At 32.0% G+C, this 12,321-nt stretch overlaps 5 protein-coding genes across 5 annotated transcripts; 4 read left to right on the top strand and 1 right to left on the bottom strand.

The window, feature by feature from the left end:
- Window positions 1–615: 615 nt before the first annotated feature.
- On the top strand, window positions 616–2,019 carry PHYBLDRAFT_138363 (hypothetical protein; the record flags this gene model as incomplete). Its single annotated transcript, XM_018429979.1, has 3 exons — window positions 616–670; window positions 817–941; window positions 1,048–2,019. 3 exons carry the CDS (start codon window positions 616–618, stop codon window positions 2,017–2,019), a joined length of 1,152 nt encoding a protein of 383 aa, XP_018298852.1.
- A 1,871-nt stretch (window positions 2,020–3,890) lies between these two features.
- PHYBLDRAFT_161456 (hypothetical protein) lies at window positions 3,891–5,318 on the top strand (the record flags this gene model as incomplete). The annotated part of the gene is made up of 4 exons (XM_018434404.1): window positions 3,891–3,923; window positions 4,377–4,380; window positions 4,715–4,804; window positions 5,119–5,318. The coding sequence occupies 4 exons, from the start codon at window positions 3,891–3,893 to the stop codon at window positions 5,316–5,318; spliced, it is 327 nt and encodes a 108-aa protein (XP_018298853.1).
- Window positions 5,319–5,816: 498 nt separating this feature from the next.
- Window positions 5,817–7,243, bottom strand: PHYBLDRAFT_138364 (hypothetical protein; the record flags this gene model as incomplete). The annotated part of the gene is made up of 6 exons (XM_018429980.1): window positions 5,817–6,044; window positions 6,136–6,190; window positions 6,260–6,683; window positions 6,777–6,916; window positions 6,982–7,070; window positions 7,166–7,243. The coding sequence occupies 6 exons, from the start codon at window positions 7,241–7,243 to the stop codon at window positions 5,817–5,819; spliced, it is 1,014 nt and encodes a 337-aa protein (XP_018298854.1).
- A 1,346-nt stretch (window positions 7,244–8,589) lies between these two features.
- Window positions 8,590–8,828, top strand: PHYBLDRAFT_138365 (hypothetical protein; the record flags this gene model as incomplete). The annotated part of the gene is made up of 2 exons (XM_018429981.1): window positions 8,590–8,651; window positions 8,708–8,828. The coding sequence occupies 2 exons, from the start codon at window positions 8,590–8,592 to the stop codon at window positions 8,826–8,828; spliced, it is 183 nt and encodes a 60-aa protein (XP_018298855.1).
- Window positions 8,829–8,975: 147 nt separating this feature from the next.
- PHYBLDRAFT_138366 (hypothetical protein) lies at window positions 8,976–9,417 on the top strand (the record flags this gene model as incomplete). Its single annotated transcript, XM_018429982.1, has 3 exons — window positions 8,976–9,098; window positions 9,178–9,327; window positions 9,400–9,417. 3 exons carry the CDS (start codon window positions 8,976–8,978, stop codon window positions 9,415–9,417), a joined length of 291 nt encoding a protein of 96 aa, XP_018298856.1.
- Window positions 9,418–12,321: the final 2,904 nt, after the last annotated feature.

A 12,321-nucleotide genomic window follows, 5' to 3' on the forward strand; every position in this document is an offset into this window, starting at 1 on the left:
ATTTCTAATACCATGTATGCTACACAATGCGGAGATGAATACCAAGCATGTGAAGTAAAAAGATGTAGGACGAGGTGTCACTATTGAATAAAGCGTCGTGCACGTGCAAAGACATTTCTTGAAGAGGAAACAATATACATATATATTTATTTATTTAAAAGAAAAGAGAATGCTTAATAATCTATCGTCAATAGGTTGAAATTTTCATTTATCAGTAAAGAATTTATTTGAACCAATAAAATAAAATATATTATATTATAATATAATATAACATAACATGTTGAAATAAAGAAAAGCAAGCGCAAGAAGAATAAAATAAGAAAAAAAGAGAGTTGATTGATAGATAGATAGATTAATTGAAAAAGGGATGTGGGGGACTGGCTCTAAAGAATCACATGATAAGACAGCAGCACCAAGAAATAAAGAAAGAGAGGGAGGGAGAAAGAGAAAAAAAAAATCAGATACAAAAAGAGTCTATTTTATTGCCACCTTTATTTCTCTCTCTTTTTCTCCTCTTTCTTCCTTGAATCTTATAAATAACCTTTCTTCTACTCTTCTCTTTATTTCTCTTCCCTAACAACCACAACAACAACAAGCTCAAACTCACCTTGACAAATGTCACCCATCGCACCAACAACAGCTTTTATTATTAGACATGGAGAAAGAATAGGTATGTATTTTGTATATATAAATGTATGTATGCATATATGTATAATTTGTATGTATAATGTGTATGTATGTATGTGGGTATATACATATATTATATAGATAAATATAATTTCTTATAATTATATAATATAAAGTATAAAAATATAGAGTATATTCAAAAATTGCTTAAACTCGATAAGCCAATTAATCATCAAAGCTATCTAGATCATGTCAACAAAACATGGCAACCTGATCCAAGAGATGGTATCTGGGACCCTCCCCTGTCAAGCATTGTAAGTTTATACATTACATTACATTATATTGTATTGTATTGTATTGTATTGTATTACATTGTACTAGATATATATATTCATTATCTAATCAAATCAAATCAAATAGGGTCATAAACAAGCAGAACAGACAGGCTCCCGACTGATGGATCTTCTTCTCGATCGTGGCATAAAACCTCAAAAAGCTCTAATTGTCATCTACACATCCCCTTTCCTTCGTTGCGTCGAAACAGCAATCGGAATAGCAAGCGGAATGGCCAAATACAACAGCAAACTAGAACCAACAAGAGAAAAAGACGATGTGATTCTTATGAAAGACATCCTGATGGACGCACAACCAGATCACGGATCTCTGCTCCGACCCATCCTCCGTCTGGATCTCGGGTTGGGCGAATGGATGTCGGACAAGTTCTTTCACGAAGTCTGCCCGGCACAGGCAATGATCAACCGTCGACAGGAGACCCTGGCCCGTCGTCAGGCCATGACTTATGCCGCAGCAGCACACCCTCACAGACTATTCCCTAAAGGGACCCTGGAAACCCTTCCTCCTCTTGTCATTGACTACGGTCACCACTCTCTCTGCACCGAATTCAACTATCCCGAAAGCTACCTAGAGATGATCGACCGGTTCGAGGAAAGCCAGAGACACTGTGTGGAGCGGGCTACATTGGGCCTGCCCGTCAAACTAGAGCCTGAGACGGTTGTTGTGCCCGTGTTTGTGACTCATGCAATCGGTGTCAATGCTCTCTTGGACAGCTTTCGAAATCAACCCACTCGACCTGTTGAGACCGGATACTGTGCAATTGCATGCGTTCAATCAAATCACATCAACACCCATGGTAACACAAATGGGTTTCGGGCTACGATGAATAACGGAAGCCTTATTAGCAGTAGTATGAGCAGCAGCAGCAGCAGCTATAGTAGCAGCAGTGGAAGTAGTGGCAGCGATCAGAGTGATGGGGATCTAGACGAGGATGAGCCGCAATACGCTGAAATAGCAATGCCGACAATAATGTCATTCAAAAACCGATGGACTGTCAACATGGCTGTGTCCAATTCTCACCTTCAAGATATCTGTTAACCATAAAAGAGCCAAAAGAAGGCCTTTTTAATCAAATCACCCGCGCCCACAAAAGAAAGAAAGAAAGAAAAACATACGCACACATAACGACGATAAACAAAGGACGACAAACTTCTTTGCTTTGCTTTTTTCTTCTTCTTCTTATCCCCTTTCTTCTTCTTATACATACATATTTACTCTCTGTTTTCTTCCCCTTTTGTTTATACATATTTTAATATTCTTTTTCTTTAAACCTCGCACCTTTTACATAGTTTCTCCTCCTCTTCTCTTCTTGTAAAGAATTACAAATACAAGCAAATCTATTTACATATGTATCTATCTATCTATCTATATATATATAGGTAGGTAGGTAGGTAGGTAGGTAGGTAGTTGGATATACAAATCAATAGTCCAATATATATCTATATCTATATTTATTAAAACGACATTCATTGTTGATATGTGGGTATTTGATCTCCCCACATGGATATTTCCTAAATCAAGTAGACTTCCTTCCTTAAGAAGCTTTGACAAACACCATAAATTATGTCGTGACAACAAGAAGAATTTTTCTTTGTTTTCTTTATAATTTAAATTTAAATATAAATATAAATATATTTTTATACTTGAACGACAACACAAAATAAATGAATAGAGCATTTTATTATATATATTTTTTAAAATAATAATAATGAAAAATGAAAAATATGCGATTTTCTATCCAAGCAAAATAGTCGCAAAAAAAAAACTTAAATATAAATATAGAAAGATAGAAATTCTAGATAATTCTGTAATTGGGATATGCTTTTATTAAACTAGTTCTCAATAATAGAGAGTTAAATGAGATACTTCTTTATAAATGAACAAGATGATATAATATTAATATTAACTTTAAATACTATGTAATGTAAGCAAAAGAGGTTTATTTCCTTATAATAATAATAATAAATATTAATTAATTAAACATGGTATGGTTTGGTATATATAGGTTTTATATTCAAATCGTTTCAACTAATCCAGTACCTCGTTTCTATCTTTTGTCATGACCTGTGATCCTCTCTCTGTGTGTGTGTGTATACATTAGGGTTAATTATTATCCAATTGGTTCAACCTAGATTGTTTTAATACTATCCGTCCGTACTCATCATTTAAATCTTACTTGACTATTTAAGTGGTAAGAATAAGGCAATATCGACACATAAACATACACATTTTTCTTTATTTATCTATTCTATGAAACATGCTGTGCATATCTGCAGACCTACTGCTTAGAGAAAGCGTTTAAACTCTTTAAGGCTTTCCGGAGTTGGAGCCGATTAGGAAAGAAGTATAATTGTGCCAAGTATTATCCTTTTTATCAACAACAACAACAACAACAACAACAACAACAACAACAACAAGAGTAATGTATTCTGAGAAAATACCTAAAGCCATGTATATAAATATAATGTCTTGCTTGGATCTAAAGACCATATTCGAATAGCCAAAAACCAAAAAATAGTGGCCTGACAACTTTTTGGTTTTTGTTTTTGTTTTTGTTTTTGCTTAGTTGCTATCTGCTGCTTCCTGTTGCTGTAACCCTAGAGTTTTTTTTTTCTCCTTTGTATTTTTCTGCAAATTAAATTAGCCACACCCACATACAGGTCCACCTAAATCTACATCTACATCTACATTTAACACACATAAACACACACTCATTATACACTACAAACTACATACATGTTCACATACGCATGAGTTGTATTCTATTCAACATCATAGTATTGCTGTTAATTGAACGATTCCCCCCCTCTTTTATATAAGCAAGAGCTTGATTAAAATTGGCCACTCTGGTCAAAGCTATACGTATTATAATACTATAGTCACAATACTTTGAGGTTGTATTACCAATCATGCATAATAGCTGTATGAAGCTGGGATGTGCAGTGAGATAGAAAAAAAAAGATTGTCATGTCCGTAAGATATGTAACTATGAAAGGAAGCTAGCCTAACAGCTTAAACGACATATGGTAATGTGTTGGCATAGTAACAACAATACTCAAAATTAAAAAAAAAAAAAGAATGGTTATGTATCATAAACGTCAAACGCAAAACAAATATAAATAAACAAATTACTAATTGATATCATAAAAATCATTATTAAATGCCTTATGATCTGGAACACACTGTAGTAATATCTTCTTGTTCTTCTTAAGAACTAAGAGATTGTCAAAATAGACGTTGAATTAAAGATGAATCACAATGACGTTTGAGCAAAATAAACCAAAACCAAAACCAAAACCAAATAATAAAACGTTAGTGGCCAGTGCATCATTCCTTGTTTCGATAAGCTAATACTATAGTATTATTATTATTTTCTTTGCTGTACCCACCATCAGCAAAGTAAAAGCACTCTCTGGTAAAAAATCAATTACGTTATATCAGTCAGAATATAGAACAGACTGTCATATATATATCTATGTATTGAAAATAATCAGGTACTCAAGCAATATTTCAAAGCACAATTATCCAAAAAAAAAATATATCGAATCAAGTCCAAAGGGGAAAGAAAAAAGAAGAGGGGGATTGGGGTGCTGGGGTGCTTGTTTATTCAGAAAGGTTTCCTCCGCAGGTACTATTAATTCAACGCATCTTTTTTTATTCTTTTAAAATATATATATATATATATCAAGTCATCTAAAGTAACGTGCTATTTAAGCTAAAAAATGCTTATTAGGTTATGATTATGTGGTACCTAGAAAAGAAGCAGAAGCAGAAGCAGAAGCAGAAGAAGAAGAAGAAAGCTTGGCACTGGTTGTTGCGATTTGTAAAGAGAGTTAAAAGGGGCGGTTTCACCAGTTTTAGATTATTAACTTTTTTTTTGATATAATGATTATTGTTTTAATATATATTATGTATATATAAAATGAATGATTAGCAGAAATTAAGCTTAAAAGAGACGGAGATAAAAGATAAAGAGTCTCGAAATTTAAGCATATTTTATTTATATTTCGCCAGAAAATATCCAATATTACAGGATACTTATTTGTGAATTTACCTTTACCTTTACTTTTATCTTTATCAGTCCTTGTGTATCAGTATATTGAATACCAAGATCGCCCGACTCTCTTTTCTTTACAGGCAATAGTGTTTCTGCAAAGATGAATTTTGATCCTCTGCATCCTCGGATAAGTGTTGAGCTGGTACATGCTCGCACATGCTCAATAGGAATCCCAAATATATATATCCAACAACTTAACATCCAGAATATACAATCAGTGCCTCATTTTCCTCTAATTCCTAGTTATTCTGAGCAGTATTTATCACAAAATCTACAATAGATCCTATCATATACCTACATCTATGTCGTTTTTATTTTGATTAATTAAATATTAAATCTTAAGATTAGTAAATAGAATATTCCATCATTCTTTACTCACTTGACACCAAGCAGATTTAGCTTTATCTATCTATCTATCTATCGCCTCTTCTGTTCTAGATATCGCAAAAAAAATCGTAATTGATTAAATCTTGGGACTGCCACAACATTAACTCCTCAAGAATATGTACTTCTTTACATACACACATACATTTGAATGTATGTTTTATAGCCTTGGCTTGTTTGGATATGAATGTATATATTTAATATGATGAATAGAGTTCCACACCAATGTAATAATAATAACAATACTAATACTAATACTAATAATACAATTCTTAGATTGGATACTGGAATATTATTGAATTTACTGGTCCACTTTGGTGGACGTTAATAAAGGATTCTTTGCCTTTTTCTTTTCTTTTGTTTTCTTTTTTCGAAGTAAAACAATCAAATCAAATCAAACGGATTTACCGTGCTTTCTACGGAAACGTTCGATCATTTCAGATACAAGTGATATAGAGTCTGCTCCAAGGATATAATACGACACATTCCTAGTTGAGCTAAACATGGTCGTGTGAGCAGTCACCTCTGAAGAAGCATTGGAAGAGACTGGTACAAAATAGTGGGATGTTTCATCAGGTGGTAAATCAATAAATGTCCTTGGTTGATCACCAGTAGAAGGCAACTTAAAAGCCGAGCCGAGCCAAACCAAACCGATACACAATATAATATGAATTAATATAAATAAATCTATATAATTATTTTATCTAGTTTACCTGTACATAGAAGCATTTAAATAATACATCATCTAGCTCTATAAGACGAGTGACTCTACAAAATCCAATCCAATAATTAAGTAAATATTTCTTTCTTTCTTTCTTTAGTATTCTATGCATTTACCTTTCTTCACATCCTTGTGTGTCGATCAAAGTATTCACAAATTCCAGATGATCAAATGCTTTATTGATTCCATTCGAAATCAGCTCTCGGCCCACATAGGCAGCAGCTCCTATTGCTGCCACACCCACAATTCCAGCAAATAATCCCCATCCGGAAGACGAAGACGAAGACGAAGCAGTCCGGGCCGTAGCTTTGACTGCTGCTTGAGCTGTGTTTCCGATTTGTCTCGCATTAGCTGTAGAGGAAGATGAGCTGCTGCCTTGAAGAAATCGACTGGCCTGGTCTGCATAACTAATGACTCTGGAAGACACATACTTTACGTTGACAGAGTAAAAAGGTGTATCATAAGCCAGTAAGCCCACAATAAAAGCTCCGTCTAATGGATCGTCAAGTCTTTTCTTGAGTCCCAAGATAACCTCTGCAGCTAAATAACCATAACAATAAGAAATGTATATATATATATATAAAAAGAGAAAGAGAGCTAATTTTTTTTTAAGAAAAATAAATAAATTCTTACAGACAATTCCACCCATCGAATGTCCAAGCAATGCAACCATTAGTCTGCCTTTACCACCCCATGCTTTCGATTCTTTTTGTCGAGTATTAACTTGATCAATCAGCCAGGTGGTCAGGTCCTGGACAGCTAATGAGATATCCCTACACTAGAACAATTCGCATTTAGAATGTAATATAATATTTGAATAGCACGTCTATCGATTTACCCCATTGTTTTGTAGCTGGGATAAATAACGGCATCAACATCGACTTTGTGAGTATTGGTAAGGATTGTACGAATTCGATTGGGGAAATCCTATAATGGTAATAAAAAAGAAGAAGAAGAAGAAGAAAAAGAAAAAATAGTGAGTTACTATGGAAACCACATTTTGTTTTATTATTATTATTTACCTCAAAGCTAGTATCAGATCCATGGAAACCATGAACAAAGATGAGCAATAGTCTATCTGCATGTTCCGGTTCACTCATCTTTTAATAAAATTAAAAATAAAAATAAGGGGGTGGAAAGGAAAAAAAGATAGGAGTTTTATTTATTTTTATATTAATATTTTTAAACAAAAAGAAAAAGAAAAGAAATGATCTTGCAAATTGAGACGACAAAGAAGCCAAACAAAATTCGTGCTTATACATTTTGGTTTCTTCAATAATGAACCATTATAGTTCGTTGATATAACTTCCTCATGACCTCTGTATCACACTTTTATGTCTTACTCTTTGACATCAAAAAATATATCTCTTTCTCTCGTATTTTTGTTTGGCTTTGTTAAATAATCAACCTTGTCAGGTTAAGTCGAACGTCTTGCCCTTCTTGTTCTTTATCATTTAATATCGTTTTATTCGCACATAATATTAAAATTAATCTTCTAAAGTTATATTGAGCTTGTAATGGTTTTGTAATTAAGTCAAGAGCTTATTAAATTGATTGACCACTTGTTATTTAATAACCAATTAAATATATATATAAAAAAAAAACAGGTGTATTAAAGGATTATCTTCTTCAAGATATTTTCTATGGTTAACAAAACCTTAATTTTAACTTGTAGACTTGGGTTATCTCTCTATTTAATAATAGTCATAGTAATATCTTTTTTATCATAAAAGAAGTATTATTATTAATTATCTCTATATACAAATTATTTCGAAACATTTTTTGGTTTTTAATTTTTTAAAAAAAAAAAGTCTATATTTTAACCCACCAGAATCAAGTCGAAATATGATTGGCCAAAGTATGTATCTAGTCCCCCCAGTTTTACATGTCCCCCCAATAATGTTTTGCCTATTATGGACAAAATTCGCCCCGTATGACAAAGTATGATTTTGGAAGGAATTTTCCCAAAAACATCTCTGGTATTGAAATACGTAGACTTTTATTGGCCAAATCAAACATACTTCTATGTTTGGGAATAATTTGTTTGTCGGCAAACTAATTCAGCCAATGAATAAAAATAAAAGTCCTCCATTTGGGCAAAATTCGCCCCGTATGACAAAAATACAATTTTAGAGGAAGTATCTAAAAAAAAGTTCTGGTATTGAAAACAATGAATTACAATTGGCCAAAATCCAAAACAAAATTCTATTTTCGGGCATATTTTCTGTTCGGCAAACTAATTCAGCCAATGAATAAAAATAAATGCTCTTCATTTGGGCAAATAATTCGTCCCGTGTGACATAAGTCTATTTTTAAAAATAAAACGCTTAAAAAAAAAAAAAAGTCAGGTATTAAAATAAAGAGTGAAGTTGAGTTTTTTTTTTTGGTTTGTTCATAATTTCTTTTTTCTTTTTCTCTATTAAATTCAATTAAAATCTTCATCGTTATGTCTACACTAAAGCAGCGACATTCAGAAATATTACAAGAGACTCTCAGATATAGAGAAAGGTAAAATTATAGGATTTCATCTTGTAGGAATGGCTGATGCTAACATTTGCAGTCAGAGGCAATGTTCCAATAAAGACAATTAGCCGTCTAGTGACAAAATACGAAACACCAGAATATGCTGCTTACAAGAACGTTTTTGATAGAAGCAAGTGGATCCCAACTAGAGAAGAACGCTAGCTTACTTGTGACACCAACCTTCTGAGGCATATGATGACTTGCGTTGATCCAAAAGAAAAAAAAAAGCAAGGCAATGGAGGATCATTCATGGTTTGGGGATACATTTGTTCAGAAGGGAAAGGGTTACTTGTATTTCTAGATGACAACATGAATGGTTCCAGGTACATTGAGACTCTTGAAAAGCACATTTTGTCTTTTCTTAGCAGTCATCTAGTTCCAGAAATTTGCACGTATATCTTCCAAGACAATTCCCTAGGACACAAGGCCAAGGTGGCAATCACATACAAGGAATGCATTAGGTTTAATGTCATGAACTGGCCCAAACAGACTTGACGTAATCTCGATAGAGAATATCTGGGCTCACATCAAGGACAAAGTACGCTCTTCAAAATTCCAAGCTCAAAGCTTGAAGGAGCTGAAGGAGTTGGTCCAGAAAGAGTGGGATGCTACTGACTTAAACATATGTCAGACTTATTGTTTAAACATGGAGAACTGCTTGGTTGCTTTAGAAAGCAGGGATTTGAAGCATACTTTTTATTCTTATTATTATGTATACAATCCGTTTTACTAGATTATCTGTGAGAATTAGAGCTCTAAAATACTGGCATGTGTTTTATTATGCGTTTAAAGATAAAGAAATCCGTGTTATAGAAAAGGTATTGTAAATTGACAAAAGATATGACTACCTCCTGTATTTTTTCTCGTCTTCACCTGTCTACTGCTATTGCTATCAGAACACATTGTGGTAATCATTTTTATTTTTTACGGCCATTACTCGATTTTTAATCCCTTTTTTGCTTTATAGGCTGGTATCTTTTCTACTCCGAGAAATACATATAACGCTCTTTTGGCCAAGAGTTTTGTTGAAATCTGTTTATTTCATCTTTATTTTTAGTACTAAATGCAAAGGAAAGAACAGTCATTTGATATGCGTTTAAGTGGAAAGTTTTACCTCTGGAGGATATAGTATTTATTATAGCACAAATGTATTGTCTAAAGTACAAAGTACCAATATTTCTATTGTTCGTACGATTATCAAAAAGAAATTCTAATCGATCAAGCCGCTCAGTAAGCACTTATGGTATTGCTAAAAGTCTATTTATTTCTTTCAAAATATCTGTAGATATTTAACTTTGATTAAGCCACAGAATAATAATAAAGTATTTGTGAGAGTCTGCATAGAAGGACTAGCTCTTTTTCAGAGGTCTATTTATATTCAGATACTTGGAGTTTATATGCAAGTGGGAGAATACCTACTATATGTATCCTGAAGAGTATCTTGATTTTTTGATAATTCCCACGTCCACTTTTACTTTCACTGTATAAACACGAAAAGCGTGTAAATTGTTTTTTTTCTGTTTCGTTCTATTAAATCTTGATGAATTTCTGTTTATAGTCGAGTTTTAGTTCTACCATGATAAAGCATATTTTGCTATTTTACGATATATCTGTTAATGCAGGTTATTTTTGAAGCTTTTTTCTTTTTTTCTCTATAGAGGCACTATATATAGAAGGATTCTTATAAGCTAGTAGATATTATATTTAGAAGACGAAGAAATAGAAATAAACCCAAAGACACATTTGGGTACATCCTATTGATTTTTATGATTTTATCAATCTATAGAGTCCATGTCTTTCGATAATTAGAAACAAAAATAGAATCTCAAAAAGAAATAAGATATTTACAATGGTAATTCTTGTATTATTTCATATTTTATTGTCATTATTAGAACAATGATACCAAGATTAAATTCCCAGGCGAAAGGAGAAAAGTAGAAAGAAGAAGAAACTTTCTTACGTTAAACTTTGAGCATGCCTCAATTCTGTAGATCGATAGCCAAATGAAGAAGAACAAGAAGAAAAATACATGTAAAAAGATTTTTTTGTACTCTATATATTTGTAGAAATGATCGATTTTCATTATAATTTATTTATATATATATATATAAATGTTGGAAGAACAATAAGAACAATTTACTATCAAAATGTAATTGTTACATGTCAATTGCCTGAATGAATTTGAGGTAAAGAACAATAAGACTTAAAGACATAATTATAATGATAATGAAAAAGAAAGAAATTTAGATGAATTTCAAAACTATCTGATATGGTTTTGATTCTTGATGTATACTTATTGTTCAAAAATTAGCTTTTTTTTTTCTTTGTTCTTTTTTGTTCTTCCCTGGTTTAATTTTGTGGAATTGTTCATTATTGACAATCAGAATATTTTATATGTACGGCAAATGTGTCAAAAGTTATGACAGAATTATTTCAAGAAAGCGCATTTTTTTTATATTTACAGAAATAGCAATTGAAATATGATATGATGTGATGTGAGGTGATGTGATTTCATTTGATTTTATCGTATTTAATATAACAGATATATATATATATATATTGGGATCATATACAATAAGGTACCCCGCATTTTTCCTTTTTTCTTTTTATTTTTTTACTTGACACTTTGACATGATAAAATGGGATCTTTCTGGCCGTTGTGATATATATATACGTGTGTGTGTGTGTGTGTTTCTGCTTATGAATATGAATATGCATATGAATATGTGCGGGTGTATTCCAATACTTTCCAATGACATTACCCAACTATGATTCACTAGATAAGTAATAGTAATAATAGTAAAACAATCTATTCAATTGATAGCACATACACTAATATAGCTTAACCTTCTTTTTTTTCTTGTTGAATAGATAATTCAGCTATCTTTAAAACCAAAACCCAAGAAAAATAAAATCCCAAGAAAAATAACAATAAAAATAAAATTCCCATCTTTTCTTTAATGTCCCTATTGTTGATATGTGATCTTCCATTGGATTTCTGTATATCCAAAGCCAAAGTAACAATAGTAAAATATTCTAAATCTTTCCCAAATTTCTTACATGTATATGCATGTATAATTATTGATATCTATTGAATGATTAAGCGCCAAAACCAGAATACCAAAAAAAAGAGCCTCATTAATTCACATACTTGCTTTTTTTTTATATACATTATTATTCTTACAAAACATATACCTAACACATGTTTATAATTCTACCTTTATTGTATTGAGCAGTATCTTGTAATAAGCAAATCGATTGGACTCACTTGGACCTGTTTTAATTATATCAACAACCAATTGAAACAGTGATATAACAATGTGTATTCTTTTGAGAAAGTATGGGGGTTTTCTTTCTTTAATAAAAAAAAATAGAATCTAAACTGAGCTCAAAAGAATATGATGTGAAATGAAAGAAAAAGAAAATATTTTGAGGATGCACAGACTACTGATATTTAATGTTACACCCCAATGACACGCCCCAATAAATACTCAATTATATGTATCGACTTCTTCTATGACAAATACAAGTCTTGTTAATTTGTATACCAGAAAACTAAAAAAGTAAAAGAAATAAAGTGATATTACAAAAGTCTATTCATTTGATGGCAAGTTTCTATAGATAGAAAAAGCAAGACAGTAATGGGAATTTCGCC

Source organism: Phycomyces blakesleeanus, assembly GCF_001638985.1.
Source record: "Phycomyces blakesleeanus NRRL 1555(-) unplaced genomic scaffold PHYBLscaffold_1, whole genome shotgun sequence".
Classification (NCBI taxonomy): domain Eukaryota; kingdom Fungi; phylum Mucoromycota; class Mucoromycetes; order Mucorales; family Phycomycetaceae; genus Phycomyces; species Phycomyces blakesleeanus.